The sequence below is a fragment of the Psammomys obesus genome, unplaced genomic scaffold (assembly GCF_907164565.1).
Source record: "Psammomys obesus unplaced genomic scaffold, mPsaObe1.curated_primary_1811, whole genome shotgun sequence".
Taxonomy (NCBI): Eukaryota; Metazoa; Chordata; class Mammalia; order Rodentia; family Muridae; genus Psammomys; species Psammomys obesus.
Genome location: NW_026585626.1, coordinates 1878478 through 1899326, shown reverse-complemented (window position 1 = coordinate 1899326; position 20849 = coordinate 1878478). Strand labels below are relative to the sequence as shown.

The following is a 20849-nucleotide window of genomic DNA, read 5'->3' as shown; positions in this document are numbered from 1 at the left end:
GTATCCCCCTGGAGTTCTTGCTTCTTCTGGGGAGTCTGGCATCAGACTGAGGCAGTGAGGAGGTCTTGGCTTTCACAGGCTGAAGTGTCTTCTGGGAAGCCATTTTGTAGTGGTCTTGAGCTGTAGCCTTTAGAATGGTCTGCTCCAGAGGAGAACAGAAGGGTGGAAAGTGGCCATCAGAGTTTATCTTATAAATAAAGAGAATAAAGTGAATTTCTAGTTATCTTTGTTGTTTTTAAGAGACTAAATGCTTCTAGAGTGAGGTGAGGAGATGTAAAGCCAGTTCAGAACAAGTCACTGGCCTGAAATGGGATTAACTCATGGTATCTTTGCTCTTTCTGTTTCTGGGTTTTGAAATGTATTTGCTTTGAAGAAGAAAACTTTTGAATATGAGCTTGTGAAAATAAATTTTGAGTTAACTTGAACAGTCCTAGAAAAGCAAAACTGAAACGTCCCTTTCCACAGCCATGCTCCCTGAGGGTAGTGAGTCAGTCAACAAACAAAAAAGACCGTAAAATTTCAAACAGAGAGAACCACTCCTCACTGTGGTGTCTAGATACAGCCCCTTATGGCTGTGTAGTCGAGTTTCCTCAGGAACTGTGAAAGCCCCACCAGCAGAGACTGTCTTTTCATTGGTCCAGACTGGGCCTGAGTTTCAGCCTTTTGACTGAATCACTCTCTCAGGAGATTCTCATCAGAGCAACCTTTGGAAGGTGGTGAAGCAGAGGCCGAGATGAGAGAATACTGGCAAGGGAGGGCAGAGTTACAGTTCTCTGCCTCAGAGAATGAAGCCACCTGTGGCTGATGACAGGAAAAGTAGACTTCAAATGTCTGCGCAGAAAACAACACCCAAAGACTCAGAGGGCTGTGCTAGAAAGGATGGAGGCATTTCACATTTCTAATACTGCAGACGATGAGGTCCAACCGAAAACAGCATCCCAAATTCTGGGATGGCTGTGAGCCATTAAGTCTTCCTGGCTGCCCTCATTTGCAAGCTGCTTTGCCAGATATGAGTGAGCGCAGTTGTATTATAGTTTTCACACCATAGGGAATGGGCTGCAAAGAAGAGACCTGTATGTGGAAAACTTTGTCTAAAAGATATATATATTTTTCATTTTGAATATTCTAAATTATTAGTTTTTTCTCTCTTAGATGTATTCTTGTGTGCATAGTCTTTTTTTTCATGAGTTGTTTTTATTTATTTTTCTACCGCTTTATATGAAAAAGACTTTTTTGAAAACTTCATAGGTGTACACAATATATCTAGATCATATCTAGGCTCTGCCGAGCAAGCAGTGGGGGTAGTTAAGGTGAAAGTATATGTGTGTGCGTGGGTGTATTTATCTATACACATTTTCATATCTCTCCTTTTATTTCCAGGCTGCACACTGTAGCCGCAGTCAGGAAGTCTTCTGCTGTGCTGGAGATCCATCAAGAGGTATGAAGATGGACACAGCATCCCTCATGGACACACTTATTCACATGCTTGCCTCTCCACTCTTCCTAACATGCAACCGTAGCCTCACTCTTGTCTTTATATTATATTTTTATATTTTGTATATCCCCCCCCCTCTTTTTCCTGAAGCCAGGGTTTGTTGGGAAATTGCAAATGGAAACTAGGCCAGGATTTTCTGAATATTAGGAAGGAAGTCCTTGATATTCTCCCTTTTTTAATGATAAACCTATCCCCATGCCAAACAGGATTTGCCTGAGAAATTAAGAAAAATGTTTACAAGTTTTATTTATTAGGGTATTATTTTACATATACCACCCTGAGATCTCCTTTATCATTGACATCATCATCATCATCATCATCATCATCATCATCATCATCATCATCTCCTTCATCATTTCTTAGTGTAGGCCTGGCATGCTGTATCTGGGGTTTACTTAAGCAGCTGATCAGTGGGACAGTGTGGGGCCATGGTTATTTGGAAGGCACTAGATTCTCACAGATCTTCTCTTCTATGCTGGCTGAAGGTCAAATTCTATGCTGGTAGTGATAGGATGGCATCCTCAAGGAAATCAGCTTTGTCTGAAACCCCTAAATGGTTTTCTTGTACTCTGAATTTGAATAAAAATAATTCCCATGAATGGCAGTTTCATTCACCTGGGTTTTCATTAGGTTCTAGCTACTTATATATAGCGTATAGAAGAGGGCACTTCCAGTCATCATGAGCTAAGGAAGGAGTTTAAATGGAAGTACTATTTGTAAGTGCTATTTCTTTTCTTTGCTTGTTCTTTGTGACTTCAGTTCTTTTTGTTCCTGTTAACTATATTTCAACAAGTACCTTTTGAAACCCAAGCCTAAAGAGACACAAGTATGAATGAGGAGAATTTCAAAGACAGATTTGTGTCTTTTAAAAGCTAAGAAGAGGAATAAGAAGGCATGAAATAGTAGGTCCAGATAAGCATTCATTTAGTCAGTGTTCATTTGACTTTCTCTCCTTACCTGAGGAGTAGGTTCAGGCAGGTCTCCTCCATGTTTCTGCCTTCTGTCCACGTCTGAGTCTACCATGAACATAGCCTTGTTTGTCAGCCTTGTTTCTAGTCTTCTGATAACAGCCAGCAAGAAAAGCCAAAAGTGAGTGACTTCTCCCCTGCACTGGTGCTCTGCTTACTCCTTGCATTTGAAGGTTTATAGAGAATCAGCCTCTGCTCCCTCAAGGCTTCACCCTTTGTGTATGACATCTTTAGCTTGTATGTGTTTATTTTCCTCTGGGGCTGCAGTAGGGATGAAGAAGGGGTTCATATATGCTGTTGGCTTAAGATAATTGTTAAGTAGATTCAATAAACAAAGCTGTGTGACTAAAGCAAAAAAGTTAACAGCTCTGCCTGGGACTTAGGGCTACTACATTAGGATTGAGGGAGGACACAATTGTCATTAGAAGGGACAGGCAAGCTATTTATAGACAGAGATGTGAGGGTGAGAAGCCTAGATGGAGGTGGCCACTGGCTTAGAGCACAGGCTCAGATTGCCTGCATTTGCATCCTAACTTGGTGCCTTTGGCGGGCTTGCAAAATGGAGATACAATAGTATCAGAAAGTTGTTGTTCAAGAATAAATAGGAAAAGCCTTTCAGCTCCCTGCTTTTAGAGACGATGCACTGTCAACATGTTGACAATCGCTCTTATGATTAAAGTAGGGGAAGATGCTCAGCAGAAAGGTGGACAACAGGTGTCCTGCAGAAACTGGTCAGGAACTTACATGTTTGTAATGTCTAGAACTACATGCCTGGTGTATACATTCTCACGCTTTAGAGGGGTTTGTAAAGAAATTGCAACTTTTGAGATCTTGGATGAAGGAAGGGCAATGTACATGGTTTAAAATGTCTTAAGAAGTAGGAGTCCTTCTCCTACTTCATGGCAACTGATTGCATGGCGATAGAAGAGTTAAGAAAGGCTTTGGAAAATCTGCTTGGGAATAAATCTGCTTGGATCAAGAAAAAGTTCTGAATTCAAAAGACCTGGAAGTATTAAGGCAAAGGAGGTGTCTTGAGGCGACGATTTCAGATGAGAGTAAAGAGGGAGATAGGAGAAAGAACTCCAGTCATGCTAGTGCAATCTAGCAGTGAATGCTGACAATGACCTTCACAGGAGTCATGAAACATAGGGATACACTCTCATTTGTTAACTAACTAAATCCTGGACTCTAACACAGCTTTTAAAAGCATGTATGAAAAAGGATTAGCATAGTGAGGAGGGAAGATAGATTTTAAATATTAGAAGCTGTAGGGAAAGATTCCAGCATCGGCTTCCCTACCAACTTGAAACACACAATTTAAATCTTCCGTGCTCTGCTTCCATAGGTTCTGGAATGATCTATAATTATCTAGAATTATCACCAGTAGTGCTAGAGGAAGAGAGAGCTGATCTTTGAGGTAGAATGCAGGAAGAAATAGGAGTTGTGGAGGGTTGGGTACAGAGAGTCAGGTTCTCAGTGAATTCTGCCTGAGTTGGAGTTGCTTGCCCCAGGGCACCTGGTGATTTAGAGTTTGTGCAGTTACCAAACACCTCCTCAGTTCCCAGTCCCGCCTGCATTTTGTGCTAGTAGCAAGCATGCCTGTGTGTGGGCATCAGGATCATTGAATAGGCCACACTTACTGGTTGAGCTCTTGGTAACAGGCTCAGTGCTTGCCATTTGAAGGATACTTGGAAGTGAAACGACTGGAACCAAGTGGTTAACTATCAGGCTATGTTTTAGGAGATAACAGGAACGTTGTTAAACAGAGAATGTGAAATCCTAGACATCTGACTTATTCATTATCACTAGTTACTATTATTATTATTATTGATTCTTACTAAATATCCAAGGCTTTCTTCGGTTCACCTCAGATCTCTCACCTCACACCTCTCTTGTCTTAGAACCACAGGAATGTGTTACCATGCCCAGCCGGTCCTTATTTTAAATTACCTTATCTCTATGGGCAGCCATTTAAATGTAACTAATCCGATTAAAAATAATAGTTGAGCAAGGTTATGAGAAGAAATTGGGAACTGAAATTCCCTTTGAACTTGAAAAGTTGATTTTCAAGAATAATAATAAAATCCCCCACACCTAAATATTTCAATTATTTTTAGAGTAAGGTGACAAGAATGTATTTTGGAGTAAAACTCTAACTGATCATTCAAATGCAATTTTATTAAGAATCAAACATTAAACTTATTTACAACTTTGTTGGTAATGAAATACATCATTCCATTTAATTTTTCCTTGAAGATCATGCTCTTGCTTTTGATCATCTATAGATCATTTATAGAACCAGATTCTGAAGAGTAATAGTTCCATTAAGTCAGTGCAGAGAAATAGAAAAGACAAAGCTGAGGAGTACAGGGCGGTAAAATGTCAGCAAGTGCTAATAAATAGGATTGGAAAGGTCTAGAAGGCACCACCATGATGTAGGCCCTATATATGCCAGAATGCCAGAGGAGATCTGGAGAAGATTTATAGGAAAAGGCTAGTGATGAAGCAACCATCAGCTTTGGATTCATAATTAATTTTGTTGTGATGGAGCCAGACCTTGTCATCCAGAGGGTCAAAGTAATGGCCTTTATTCTTTTCGCTTTTGTTTTGGTTAATGTTATTCATTGTGCGTACTAATGAGGCTCAGTCTTGCCTCTCTTTCACCATTTCTTCTTTTTTCCTAATTGCTAGTTATCTCTATTTTACATTCAGGTCCATTTTTATTTTAACTTTCACACATGAGAGATTATTAACTTTTTAAACTTGATCTAGTTATAGCTAGTTTGCTGCAAGTGACAGAATGTTAATTTTCTTTAAGTTAAATAATATTTCATGTGCATAACATTCCCCCTTCACTACATTGTGTTTATCCATTTACCAGTCTTACAGGTACCTAGGTAGCTTCCATATTATACAATTATAAATAGTGTGTATGATTCTTGTGAAAAGGTGGCAGAAGGCAAGAACTTCAAAAATTATAGGAAACTCAGTAAGAAAAACATGTTCAAAAGCATGTTTTCAGTCATCAGAAATAGCCTAAAACCTCACGCTATAGAGAATCCTATAAGGAATTCTATAGAGAAAACCCTAGATCGCCACTGTGGCTATTGTGAACTTGAATATTTTGCTCTTAAAAGATTGAACAACTTTCAACATGTGTATTCACCGGTTATGGTAATGTGCAGAATAATTCTACTACATAGACTGGAATCAAAACACGAATGTGCGTTTAAATGACCTTCCTCAGTTACTTTAAACATATGTTCCTTATCTGCAATCTCCACTGATCATGTCTCAAGTGCATCATGAGATTTAGAGTAGACAGATTAATATCACATAAGACATAACTGAGAGAAAAATCACTCTACATTGTACAAAGGTTTCATTTGTTCTCTTTTGTTTTGGTCTCAACGCAGGGCAACTCTAGGTAGATATCACATTTACCTGTCCACTCCCTCCAGGAGTTTTTATGTGTTTGCAATATCCAGTGACCTGAATGTTTTGGGAAATATAAAAGAGGCGGAATGTGTGTTTTCAATCTTTTAGGAATTGAGCATGAGCATCAGAAAATACTGCCAACTCTTCATACATCTATATATCATCTACATCTCTCTATATGCCTATATATTATCTACATCTATGTCATCTAACAAATAGTTACAACTATGGAAGTTTCTAGATTGGACCCTCTGAATGTCATCAGAGTTTACTTGGGAAACTGAAAGATACTGGGACAGGTTTTAAGAATCAGTATGGTTACATGTTCTGCTCAAAGGAAAGGAAGAGAGATGTGGCGTGTTTGTGAGGGGCTCTGAAGCTCAATCCTTTTGTTGCCATTGGAAATGATGGATAATGTGTGTCCACATTTGAACTTCATGAATTAGTTTTCTTTCCCAGGACACAACAAAATGAGGCTCACTCAGTGACCTGGGACCTTGAGGCTTATGCATATTTCTTGAAGACAGTGATAGCACATAGGAACCAGAGTAGTTTTGGAATTAGCCTTACCTGATACCAGACATATCAGATGTATGGATAGATGATCTTAATTTTCTATGTGCTCAGTTGTCATAGCTAGTGAATAAGGACAGTCTTACATCACTATGATTTGTTTTAAATTCACACAAAGTCTGTAAGATTCCTTGGAACCTTTGGACTCCTTGAAGTGAAGTCCTTATTAGAGGAGCTACTTAATCAACCCATGTGAGATCGACAGGGGTAACAAGAGCTCTTCTAAGTGTGCTGGGTGATGTCTACACCCTGCAGATTTGGGAGGTGCCCATTCTGCTTGAGGAGGTGAGAAACAACAAGATTCTGTGGAAACAGCCATTTGTCATTCTTCCACAGGGCATCACAGTGCTAGGCCTTGGACCGGAGAAGGTGCTTCTTGTGTAAGCTGCATTTGGGGGTGCTGGAAGTGCACTGGAGGGGAGTGGAGGCTTGGTCCATTCCAGTAAGGTCTCCAGCAAGGGTAAAGGGGTTGCCTGGCTCTGATAGAAGAACCACAATGAACAATGTTCTGGTAACGCTGCTGAATTAAGAACATAATTCCCTACCATACATGAATATGCAGAGGCACAATCAAAAATCTTAATTGGCATTCAAGATAGTTCAGAAATTTTCACTTACCTCTTCTTCCCATCTGGATGGTATATTTAAAGCAGGTTGGAACCTGGGCCTGTCGTCTCAGAGCTCAGGAGGCAATGACAGGGGGATTGTGGATTTTATGCTAGCCTGGGCTTCATAGTGAATCTTTTTTTTTTTTAATTACACTTTATTTACTTTGTATCCCCCCTCTAGTTCCCTCCCTTCTCCCCTCTCAATCCTTCTCTTCCTTCCCCTTCTCTACACACTCCCCTCCCCAAGCCCACTGGTAGGGGGGGTTTCTTTTTCTTGTTTCTGATCCTAGTCTGTTAGGTCTCATCAGGAGTGGCTGCATTGTCTTCCTCTGTGGCCTGGTAAGGTTGCTCCCCCCCCCCCCCTCAGGGGGAGGTGATCAAAGAGCAGGCCAATCAGATTATGTCAGAGACAGTCCCTGTTCCCATTACTATGGAACCCACTTGGACACTGAACTGCCATGGGCTACATCTGTGCAGGGGTTCTAGGACAGGAGGTCCACAAGGAGAGGAACAAAACCAAAAAAATTGAGCACAGGGGTCTTTCCTGAGACTCATACTCCCAACCAAGTACCATGCATGGAGATAACATAGTGAATCTTAAAAAAAAAAAAAAAAAAACTACCCAAGTAAAAACAAAATAAGGCAGCAGAGCTTCTTCCAGAAGGCCTGCCCAGGAATTTTAACCTTCCAGTCTTCATGATGGTGTGACTTAAAATCTTGTCACCCCAAATGTCATCTTCACACCCAGGATTTGGATGCTTTCTAAGAGCTGATTAGAAATGTAGAAATGTCATCGCATTATTGTTTGATCCAGAATCTGTAACTTAACAAGGCAACATGGGTGCCTATTGGCATTGGGTAAATTAATGGTTCTGTTCAGAACCACGTGGCTATATGACTGGTCTCATCGTGCATGCTGATAATCAGAACTGACTTGAACATCTCAGCCAAAGGGCAGGTGTGTGAGGCACAGTGCTGGTATGCTGAAAGAGCTGGATCCCGGGCATGAGTGTTCCGTGAGCAGAGCGCTTTCATTTGTGTGTTTCAGTAGGACAAAGGAACAGTAAAGCATCAAGTATCTCAGGAGAACCTTTCTGGAAGGCTGCAGGCAGAGTCTAGTCACCTGCTCATGGCATCAGTGAAGGGAAAAGTGAATTGAATGGGTTAGCATTTCTTCATGGACGATTATTAACGGGTTATCTACTGCTCTGAGCTCATTTGTTCAGAAAGGATATTTTCCCTAGATTCCAAGGTTATGCTTTCCTATTTGTTTTCTACTTTGAAAGTGCTGTTGCTTCTAATGCCCATCTGACTCACATACGTGCACTTCGGAGTGAATAAAATCCAGCTTCTTAGAGGAAGAGTGAGGCATGCGATCCTGTGGTCCATTTGGAAAAAAAAAAAAAAAAACAAACCAGGTTTCCCAGGAGGCATGTGGGGCTTGCCCAAACTGCCCAGAATTAGCTCCAGAGCTATGCATTTTGACATTCTGTGCATGGATAGGCAAATTGATGTGAGAGCACAGGTTGATGAACTATTTTAAAGGGTTGAGAGTGGAGAATCATGTCATTAAGGCAGCGGGTTACTGTCCATGTTTCCAGATTGGAGTAGTTGGCACCTTTCTCGAAAAATATGCGCAGGACTGACACTTGTAAAAACACTGTCAAAGCAGTGTTGTGTTGTAGGCACTTGTTGCCAGTGGGGGATTGAGGAGGTAGCCAGCCAAAAGACAATCTTATCCTGTAGTTGACCCTGAGTACGAAGTACGTGTGAATCTTTTCTCTTTGGATGGGGGTGGGGTGGGGGTCGGGTCGGGGTCATTCACGCTCACATAGAAGATACCTCTCTAAATTAGGGAAGATTTTATTCCAAGATGAGAGAATACCCTAGCCCCACCTTTTAAGCTATTTCTGTTAGTGGTGGATGGAGACTATGAACAGGTCTAGAAATCAGCAGTTTGGTTAGCCTGGGAACTAGACCAGATAGACACCTGTAAGAAAAACAGCTGGTTCATTTTTTTTTTTTTTTTTGAGGGTCTCTCTGTGTAAACCTAGCTCTGGAGATCAGGCTGGCCTCAAACAAAGCATCTGAAGTATATGTGAACTGTTTAAATATAGTAGGGATTGGAGGAGAATGGAGGTGTGTGTCGGAATTTGAGAGCCAGCGTGTAGGAGTACTTCCTGTCCTGTTGTGTGGCAGCAGCTGGTCCAAGGCCTTGCCAGTGAAGACAGGCAAGGAGGACCTAGAGTTGGTGACTGTGTGGGCAGTGGAGAGCAATGACTTGTTCCAGACTAACTGGGGAAAAACATTATAAATGCTGATACATAGAGGTGGCAGGTATGGATTCTTTACATTTATATTTAAAATACCTTTTACCTAACCCTCTAGAGAAAACTCTAGAAGTGGTTACCAAACCCACGATTTAGCAACAACATGAACCATAGTTATAGTATCTGTCTGGTGTCTCATGCTAGGGGATGATAAGTTTCCGGAGAAGTTGCTTTGATATTGTATCCTGCGGGTCATAAACACCTAAATAATTCTGAAGGTTAGGAATTTTCTTCTTTGCTGTCACAGTCAGGTAATAGGAGAGGGAAAGAGGAGAACAATGGAGTCCACATCCAGCAGTTCAGTGCCTTAGTTTTATTCAGCATTGTCGGGATTTCATTTAACAAAGCTCTTAGCTAACAGTTTGTCAATCAATACAAGTAATTTTCAAGTAGAAGAAAATTATTCCTATCAGCCAGACTGCTGCTGGCCATGGTCTTACAGTGTCTTACAGAGAATTTCCGATGAGCTTCTGTACAGCAAAAATGGTTAAAATTATAGAAGTGATGTTCTCCCAGATCCATTCCACTGCTTTCACTTCCGAGGATAAATGTAGATTAGATTTATGGGAAATATGAGGTAGTGAGCCCCAGGTGACAGCATATGTTTTACTGATTCCAGTGGGTATGAATGGTCACTGTGGGAACACAATAAAGGTTGTATAAAAGTTTGAAGTTCAGGGTGCTCATCAATTAGAAAATTTCTCCAAGGAAAATAATAACATCTAAGGTTCAGCTCCATGCTGAACACATGTTTCCATGTGTTGTAGGAGTGAAAACCACAGCTCTTGAGTCAGACCTAACGCACTGCCTACTTTAAGAAATAAAACCGTATTGGCACAATCCATTCATTTTTTTTTAATAGTTCAGAGACTCTATGGTGCAAAAAGTTTTTAACTCCCCACTCTTAGGTTTTATAAAATAAATACTTTTGTAATTCATAGAAAATCTTTGCCCAAATCATCTTCATTGTCTTAAAAACTTCAGGGGATATTCTTTGCTCTCTATCCAAAAAACAAAGACATAGAGAATTGACATAGTCTGTTCATGGAAGAGCTGGGCTTCCCTTCTCTCAGTTGACCTGTGACATCTATACTTTTTGCTCTGTGGTTGATAGAGATTTACTCTGCACCTAGATTTTCTTCTTTCTTCTTGCTTGCTTTAAAATCTTCATCAGTAGCCCTGAAAAATACTTTCCTCTCTGTGCTGTAGTTACAGGTGCAGTTCTCTGTGCTGTAGTTACAAATGCAATGGAGAACTAAGAGCTGACTGCCATTCCCTTTAAAACGTTGTACACCAAGCTCTAACCTCTTGGGATAAGAACTCAGTTGCGTGGGGCTGCAATCACACCTGAGAATGAATTCAAGTAGACAGCATTTGTTGAGTTCTTTCTGTGGAGGAGGTAGGCATAAAACAAAATGTTCCTCTTGTACAAAAAGAACACACATGAGTAAGCAGATGGCTGAGGTTCACAGCTTGGGAGATGCTATGATTGATATTACCTAGGGACTTTAAGAAGATAAAGGGATTCATTGTTCTGAACTACATGGTGTGGGCAGAGATGGGACCTGGGGACCTTGAAAGAGAAAGTCTCAGGTAAGAGTTGTTCGGAAATAGTCTTGAAAGGGTTTTATGAGGATGGGCACATCACTTTGTGTAGAACAGTGCCTCTGGTGGTACTGCCAAGTTAGATAACATCCAAGAAGAGGGGTCATAAAGGTCTTTGAAAAATTTGCCACTGAGGTCAACAGCTTCCATTGTTTCTAGGTAGTGTGGGAAAGCATGAGTTTTTAGTGTGTATAAGTTATTTTCAGATTTCCATTTTAGATGACATATCAGTCCTTGTTCTGTACTAAGTAAAGCCTCTTATCAGAATTGCCCACAAAACTTACTTAACATGTGAATTACCTGGCCTCGTTCCACACTATGTGGACTGGTATCTCTGTGTCTATATTCAAGTGAATGTCCCAGCTACTTCTCATACAGTCTATGGTTTAAAAATATCGAGATTAGGTGAGGGCAGAGGAAAGCCCAAAGAGGAAGAATCATTGAAAATTAGAACTATTTTGGAAATAAAAATGAGCAAGTGTTTATACTTAGCTGAGTTGAAGTCTGGGTATCAGAATAAATACCATTTGTTATTTGAAACCTCTAGGTTTAGTTATTGACACGAAGTAAAATTTCTTTCCCTCCTAATCAGAACCTTGCCTATTTAAATTCATGGAGCATCCCTTCTGTTCACCCTCAAATGAAACAAGCCAGTCAGCTTGGAAACAAATGCCCAGTTTATTTCCCCACAATTCAGAGCCATGCCCAGAACAATAGGCTGCAATGTGTATTTATATGTATTTGCAGTCAAGAGTCTGATACACAAGCTGGCCTGTTCTTGAAACTGATTGAGCAACTGTGACATGGAGTCTGGCACAGGACACTTCAGTTTAATTAAGAAATCTGTTCTGTGGGCAGATTGTCCACTTGAGATGTACCAGGAAGACCTGTTCAGAAGCCACTATCATAAAGATCCCCACCCCCCACGGGAGTGTGTTATTTGACTTTTTTTCTCAAAAAAAAAAATCATTCCACACATTTGTTGAAGAAATGAAATCCTTAGACTCCAAGGTGCCATAACCTCCCTGTCATTGAAAGTGGGGCCAAAGGTCTCTCAGATGTGTTTAAAGGACAAGCACAAGGACATAGATTTCTTTGACTGTTCTGAACTCACAAAACAACAACACGGAGCTTGTCCAAATTCCAGGCCAGTCTTAAGCAACGGGCAGATTGGAAAGAACACTGCTAAAGCCTTCATCAGATGTAGGTTTCATGGCTGGTGCATTCCACCACCTGGGCTCCTTTGGCAACTGGCTTGTAATATTGAGCAAGGCACGAGTCTACTTCTCAAAGTCCTTATTCTCTAGCAAGAAAGGGCGAGTTAGTGAATGGAGGGAGTAGGCCTTCGAGGTAGAGGTGTGCCTCCTTCAGAATCTTAGTACATTCAGCTTCTGAGCACAGACAGAAGGGCAAAAATTGGCCCCAGAGAGGCCTGACCAGAAGCTGGAGAACTCGTTGTGCCTAATGGATTCATGGACACGTAGAACACTGGATGGTTCGGGTGACAGCAGAGGAGGTTTTGGGCAAATGTATAGTCTACTTTAAGAACAACGAATTTCATTCCTCTTTGATAGGAAAGTCTGAAGCACAACTGTGGCCATTTGAAGGCTTGGAAGGGAGCTGGGTGAAAAGCCGTGGGGAGCAGAGTCTGCAAGACAACTACCTGTGGGCAAAAGGGGTTTTTGAGAGAAGCTGTCCTCGAGAAGGGGACCCCACACTGTCCTCATCCTTTTGCCATATATATGAGACGTTTAGGGTTGCATTTAATTTTGTGCTTTTTTTTTTTTTCCTGAAGCATAATCTTTGCTTCTACAAACAGGATGATCAACTTGCCCATTGAAAAGGGCACAATCAGAATGCTTATACTGTGGCTAGTATATGCAGAGAAGGTTGCTTCGAAATGCTGGTTTTCTGATTTCTCACCTCTGTCCTATTTATCCTGTTAGGAGAAAGAAATTAATAAACAATATAAAATAATGGCATGGCCTAGGAGCATCAAGTCCATTATTATTATTATTTTAAACAGTGACATTGTTACTTAGTGCTAGAAACCCACCCCCGTATGGCCAGGCATGCGTACCACCCCTGCCTAGTAAATAAGGAGCCCTGTTTTTGCCATACCAATCTTGTGAAAGCTTGTTTGAAAAGCTTGACTAAGGGTGTCAGGCTGTGTGTCCATCTGGGGAGGCTTCAGGCCATATCTGGACTATGCCTTGTTTTTATTATGTAGACGTGGATGTGAATTGGTGAAAATGTGTTTTTATGACGGGAAGTGCACTTTTCATGGAGGTAGTTGAATTCTGGAAGTTGAATTATTGCCTTTTAAGAACCCTGAGAGTGACCGCACTTAAAGTCTTTGGAGAATGTGCAGTCAAAGCAGGTCAACCTGCATCTGCATCCATGTATTGTGTGATTGAAAAGCCATTATCTCCATGATTCAATACAGCAGCATTTTTCCCCCTAAACCTGTAAATTAGAAAAAAAAGTGGATACCTTAAATTTACAGGTTATTCTTAAGTGAAGAAGAAAGTCATTGTGCTTGGCTGGGGATGAGAGGAAACAGGAACTTTAGACGTAGGAAACAAATCCAAGTGCCATGCAAATTTTGAGTGGACTATAAACACAAGCTCAATGACAGAGAATGGCCCTTCAGGAGACTGTGAAACTGGCCATCTGGGAAATGACATATACATGGACACAAACCTTGATGATAGGCAGGTTAGCGAATTCATCAAAGTGAAGTTTTTTTTTTAAATGAATTTATTCACTCTACATCACAATAGCAAGCCCTCTCTCTTCTCTCCTCCTGGCTCCACCCTCCCTCTTCCCCCTGCTCTTGTCCCCTAACCCCTCATAAAAGGTGAGCTCCCTCTTCCCCCGGCCCAGCACATAAAACGACATCAGGACTTAGCTCATCCTTTTCCTCTGTGATAAGGCTGGTAAGGCAGCTCCGTCACGGATAAATGGTTGAAAAGTGAAAAGCAGGCAACAAAGTCCACGTCAGAGAGAGCCTCCGATCACCTTACTAGGGACCCCACATGAAGACCAAGCTGCCCATGGGTTCATATGTGTAGGGGGCTTAGGTCCAGTCCACGCATGGTCTTTGGTTGGTGTTTCCATAAGACCTCCTCCCACTTCTGGGCTCTAGTTAGTTGGTTTTGTTGGACTTATGGAGTTCCTGTTCCCTCTAGGTCCTTCTATCCTTCCTCCCACTCTTCCACAAGGCTCACCGCACTCCACCCAATGTTTGGCTCTGAGTCTCAGCATCTGTTCCTATCCATTGGTGGGTGGAGCCTTTCAGAGAACAGCTATGCTAGGTTCCCATCTGCAAGCATTGCAGAGTATCATTAATAGTTCAGGGGCTGGCTCTCTCCCTTGATGTGTGTCTCATGTTGGACCAGACACTGGTGGAAAGAGAGAACTGACTCAGGAAAATTTTCCTCTGCTGTCCACTTGCATGTCATGGGACATGTGTACATGTCAGCCCAAAACACGCAAATGAAATAAATAAAATGTAATACATGAAAGAAATACATGACAGCCTGTCTAAATGTACACATTCATTTTTTTTTCTGGTTCATTTAATGTGTTTTCTAAGACTTCCATGGAATTTTTAAAGCATACATAAAGGAGGATGCACGGTGTAAATAAATATTGTAATGAGGTATTTTATATTCATTACTCAGCTTGGGCAGCAGCCAACTGCACACAAGCTTTTCTCTTTCATGAGCCTGGCTGGAGGGCAAACAGAAACAGGAATTTCATAGGAAGGAGATAATTCAAAGTGCCTTGAAATTTAGTGAATTAACAATGAACTAGATGCACCCATCCATTTCTTCCCTCTCTCATCTCCTCAAAATTTAAAAATGTTTCCAAATTAAATTCATTTATTTGTGTGTTTCAAGGTAGGGAGCACATCCACGGCATATATGTTAGAGGTCAAGGACAACTAGCAGGAGTTGGCTCCCTCCTTCCCTCCTGCAGGTCTCTGGGATTGAACCCAGGTTTCAGGCTTGGTGGCCAGTTCCTTCACATGCTGAATCCCTTTGCTGGCTCTCTTTCTTATATTTTGAGGAGCTTTAATATCATAGTGTAATGAATATATGATCTGTGAGAGCAATATATCTCAAAGCGTGACCCCTTCAAGCCCACATCTGCAAAGTTTTTGTAGAAAAAAAACATTTTAACCTTCAGACACATCTTGTAAAGAACTGATGACATGCCTCCATTTTGAAGGGCTGGCCAGTTCACTAATAGTTCTAAGCACCTTCTTGGTCTCTACATTAGAATTTATCTGTTTCTAAACTTAATTGATTCTAGAAATCCTTACTGCTTGGAGGTTCTATTCTTGTCATATGGAAGACATTTGAAGAGATAATATTTATAACACTGATCAGGCACTCACTGTGTGCTGGATTTGATGTTAAATCCTCTTACATGGGTTAGTTCCTTCATTTAATCCTTACTTATGATAGTCAAATTCATTGGGATTTTCTCACGAATGTATCACCCCATTTCAGAGAAGGAAATGGAAACTCAGAAAAGGCTTCCATAGCATGTGAACTTTTGCAAGGTTTTCTGGGGCCTGTGCAACACTCGCTGAACCTGAGTTCTCAACTGCCACACTGCATGTGACAGGGAGCTAACAGTGGGTGGTGACCCGAGGCACCTCTAGAGGTTCTGATATACTTCAGGTTTCTTATAGTGACAAGGTAAACAAAAAATGTTAGGCTAGATCCGCTAGGATTTTGTTTAACAGTGATGTTTTCCATTTCTTTCAAACTGTCTGTTCTTGTGAAAGCTCCTTTGTCTTAAATTAACTTTCCAATGCCTTGTGAAAAAGGAAGGACAGACTTTTCCTGATCATCGGCTAAGGTACAGAATGTGCACTCCTCTCCCAAGGTCACAAGGACATCATGGGACTGGAACTAGAACCTTTTATGTCTGGGGCAAGTCTCTTTTGGCCACATAGTGAATATTGCATTGAATGGACCCCCAAACCTCTATTCTAGCTGATATGACTGCAAAGGCTGAGGACTAAAATGTAGAGGTGATACCTTTGTTTGAACCCACTCAACAGAGGTAAATGCTGTACTGTGAATGCTTTCTTCAGAATCTCTCAGAAGCCGGGGCTCACACTTTCATTGGCACTTAAGGAAATCTGCAGATGACCTATAAATGGCCATCATATCCCATTACTCATTCAGACCATGGAGAGCTACTGATGCTTTTTGTGATTCCATCACCCCTGCTTGGCTTTGCAGGCTCTAGTCCTTGTCTCATGTGAGTGGCATAGTCTGCAGAATTCATCAGTGGCTGATTAGTGGACTTATCCATGAGGTAATTTGGAAAGGGCAGAATAGGATTGATTATTCCAAAGATGCAGTCACCCATATTATTCCCCTTTTCAGGTCAATGTGTTGCCTCCTAGATAGCAGGTTAGTTATATTATCCAATGAATACAAACCTATGCAAAAACTTAGAAGCATACAGTTCTGTTCAGTGCATCATGGGAAGCAGGACAGTTGTATAATCCCTACAGAGAGCTCAGGAACAGCATTAGCAGAGCTTTCTGCAAAAACCCATCCTAAAACTCTCTGATTCACTGGGCTTTTATTCCTGGCTGCACCACGGTTGCATGGAGATAGGGAACATTTGGCGGGATGGCTGCTAAGAATGAACCTTATCAGTTCATTCAAGTAGGTCAAGGTAAGCAAGTGTGATTATTTTTTTTCCCCGAGTGCTATAATTACCAAGGGTAATTCAATCAGCTTTAGTGTTGCATTTATCTGGGCCATAAAATTATGTAATAAGCAGTCATTCATTGCAGGTGATTAAAAGGGAATGTCTCTAGGTAGATTAAAAGAGGAAAGGTACAGAGTGAAGCATCTTGATCCCATTACCTATTACATCCACTCTTATAATTATAAGAGGTGTGAACTTAGAGCTTGCTTTTTAAAAGATGGTGCCACTGAAACCCAGCAGATAGCACCGACACAGCTGTAAGTTCCTGAGGGCTGAGGACTTGCTTCTCATGCTTTCACAGTGAGTCCTTGGGAGAATAACTCAATCACTTTGAGTGCTGGTGTATTTATCTGAAAATTGGGATGTAACCATTAAATTACTTTTTGGTGATCAAATGGTGTAACACATGGACCTGCCAAGTCCTACATGTAATTTATAACTGAGAACGATAAAGCCAGAGGAGAGAAATAGCCATAAGTACCTTCTCTTAAGATGACAAATAGCACAGCAAGACAGCAATAGAAGTGGAGAAGACACCAAGAGTCCAGGTTTTCTCTCTGCCAGAACTCTTGGACATTAATTGGGTCTTTTGTAAACTATCCCAGAAATGGCTATCATTCCACAATAATATTATCGAGGGAGAAGGGTACCTTAGAGCCATATAGCTTGATTGGGTAATATGCAGAGGGTTAATTCAGATGGATTTGTTAAAGAGATAGGAAGTTGTCAAGAACAACTGAATAAAAAAGAAGCCAAGGGGCTGAAGGGATAGCTTGGTGAACAAGACATTTGCTGCACAAGTTTGAGGACTTGCATCAGAATCCCTGGCACTCACAAAAAGCCAGGTGTATCTGCCTGCCTATAACTCTAGTCCTGAGTGTGGTGGTAGCACGGGGTAGGAGATAGGAGGATTGCCGGAGATCGCTGGCTCTAAGTTCAGTAAGAGTTTCACAAAAGACAAAGACTGATAGAGCAGGACCTCTGATCCTTTTTCTGGCTTCTATGAACAAATGCAGAGGTGTTCCTCCCCACCCCCAATACACCATTCACACAAACACTACACTAACACACACACACCACACTCAAATATGACTCTGCCTCAGTCACAAATACATTTTCAAAAGAGGAAAAGGGAACCTTTTTCCAAACCAATGGGGAATGGATGAAGGGAGGTCTGGGGACACGTGAGAACAGGAAGTGTAAGTGTCCACCTTTGTTGGAGAGATGGAAAGAATAAATGAGTAAACGGTGAAGATTTGGCACTGTGAGGTGGAATGGGACAGGTGGGAGTTCTCCCTGACTTGAAGATGAGCTCTGCAGTTCTCTGTCTCATAATTTTCATGTCTTATCATCATAGTATTCTGGATAAACACGTGATTTGGGAATTGCTAAATGTTCAAATGCAGCACTACCACTCATTTACTTCAGAGTAAGCTTTATGAAGATTACCAATATTTTGAGTGTCAAACTGAATACTTGCTGGAAAACTATCTCATCTATAGTTAAGTTTTCTGTAATGTCAAAAGGAGAACAAATACAGACATTTGTGCTAGTTCAGTCTAAAGATACTTCAAAATATCAGGGAGAACTTTAAAACATTTTGTTAGTAATAAAACTTTATTGGCACAGGTAGAACAATACTACAAATGTTGAAAAGTAAAAAGAATCTGTCACTCTCCCTCATTACCTTGGTATGAATAAGATGTTGTTTATTCTTCTATATAATATCTTATATATAAGCAAACACTTTAAAGAGACATAATATCAGACAAAACCAGGGAATTCCAAAAATGTTTCAGACTTTCATTATTTGAGACAACAGAAAATGGGTTGAATTAGAATAGACGAAATCCATATTGTAGGCTTAGGGGTAGAGTTTAGGGGAGTTTACCAGAAGGCATTGAGAAAAACATATTTGCAAGGTATTTCTAGAACAATCACATTTGCAGGATCCTAGAGGCTAGGTAATAAGATTTCTCTTCTTGTCAACCCCCATTTCCCTAATCAAGCTTGACAGAGATGGCATGTCAATTGTTGATTATCACATAACATAAGCTCTTGTCAGCAGAGTGTATTTAATAAGTATCTTTGTGGGGAGAGTAACAAAATCAAGAGAAAGAAACATGGTCGTACTATCAGAGCATAGAAAGAAAGCCAAAGACATGGGGTTAGATAAGCAGCAAGACAAGGAGTGGAGTGAATTGAGAACACTGTATTCTTGCTGTGTATGGTTTTCTCTCCCTGTAAGGATAGGGAAGGGGTGTCTGGAGCAGATGCACATTCAAAAAAGCTGGTCTGAAGAGGTTATCTTGTTCAGATATGCTTCTGCTTCTGCCTGAGGAGTGTAGCACAGAGAAGGGCTGGGCAAAATCTCCAACTTTAAATCCACTGGAGGAGGAATTCTACTACCCCAAAGTCATTTGTTTTCAATATTTTTAGGGGTGGTACTCCCTTGACATGAAGTCTAAGTCTAAATTGTGAAATTATTTTAAAAACATGCTGTCACAGAGGTACAATGTAGGTTACTACCTCATGGGAGAATTGAAGGAAAATCTATTTCTTTATCATCTGTATCCATCCATCTACCTATCATTCATTCTTCTATTTAAATCCATGCATGTATATATGTATTCCTGCGTACACATTGTGTAGGCAATGTTTTCCTGGGCACAAATTATCCATTTCCCATCTAAAGTACTTTGTAGGGATATATGGTCATAACTGTATTACATTTGGGGTTTTCTGAGCATTGGCTGTACTCACGTGGCGCTTGGCTTTTACTTAAAAAAGCAGCAGAATGTCTGTACTCATTTTCTAGAGAGGCACTACACCATAGTTCATTCTGGTTTTAAGTTCAGCTGAGTTCAGACTTTAACCTTGAAGCTCATCCTTTTCCATTGGGCTTCATCTTTAGCATCTTCCTGGAGTGTCCAAAGGTAAGCATTAAATATTTCTGCTCCAGCGATCCCTGTTGAAATGCGGGTAAATCCATATAAATCCAAGTCTGTCTTTGGAGAGTATGGGTGAGGGGTTGTAGACGGTCTGCACCATGCTGAGTCTGTGAATAGTACTGGGAAGGTGTTGAAGACGGTCTGACATCAGCAGACGTGCACCTCAAAAATGTTGTTGTTCTCTCAAACAGAGCAGTTCCAGATTTACTAGTGCCCATGTTATGGATGGAGAGAGTCACAGTAATGATGGTGACTGTGGCAAGAAATAAGCATCTGTGTTCTGAGGCCGAGAAACCCCGCACCTGTCCATCAGGGCTTCAGAAATAAGTGGCCAGCTTCAATACACTCTTTGAAATGCTGAAAAAAAAAAAAAAGCTGTAGTGTATTCTTTGCATTTGTTTTTAAGTTTGAGAAAATATATGGTCAGTGTTGACTGCAGTATTGATAATGAAGTTTAATAACGAGCACATAGCATGTGAAGTGTCCACTCTTTAGGCTTTATGGATGACTAACGTGGTTAAAGATGAATCGCACATCCTAAGCCATTGGAAGGTGCATTACACCTTAAGCTTTCTATTCATTGTGATAGCAACAGAGCTTATCGATGCATTGATTACCGTGAACATGCCCTTGAAATCATCAACCATTTCTCACAGATGGTTAGAATTTTGAACATTTACCTGGGAAACTTTTCAAAGTGTGCTCTGTCAAGGCAGCCTGTACATAGCATTTGTAAGTACTCTCTATGAGAACATTCAGAAGATGTTTTAGCGTTTGACTCATTAGTTTTGTCCCAGTTGTCTGTCGAACTGAGAAACAGTTTGTTGACTGTACTAAGAAAGGATGGATTAGTACTTTTCACCTCTGTCCGTTTCTCTTTGCACACTGAAAAGAATTTTCTTTTGAAGCCACAGCTGCTGTTCAACTACATTTTTTTAAATAAAGAAAATATATTGCACCAACATTTTGAATCGTTGTTTTGTTGGCATTGTTTATTTTACATCTAAAGAATCAGCAACACTGTGCAACTCTGACAGGACTAAAATAAAGGTACCTTGCATAAAAGGAATCAGCCAAATTGCACAATTTGGTAATTCTCCATTTGCCCATAATGGTGATTTGTGTTGACTTCTTTT

General features: G+C 40.8%; 1 protein-coding gene across 1 annotated transcript in view; it reads left to right on the top strand.

Moving 5' to 3' along the window:
• The window catches only part of Opn5 (opsin 5), a 55098-nt gene extending 35116 nt beyond the window's left edge, over nt 1-19982 (top strand). Inside the window, exons 7-8 of the mRNA XM_055615380.1 lie at nt 1381-1438; nt 19905-19982. Of these exons, the coding sequence (XP_055471355.1) occupies nt 1381-1438; nt 19905-19982 (136 nt within the window). The remainder of the gene's footprint in view (nt 1-1380; nt 1439-19904) is intronic.
• The last annotated feature ends 867 nt before the right edge of the window (nt 19983-20849 follow it).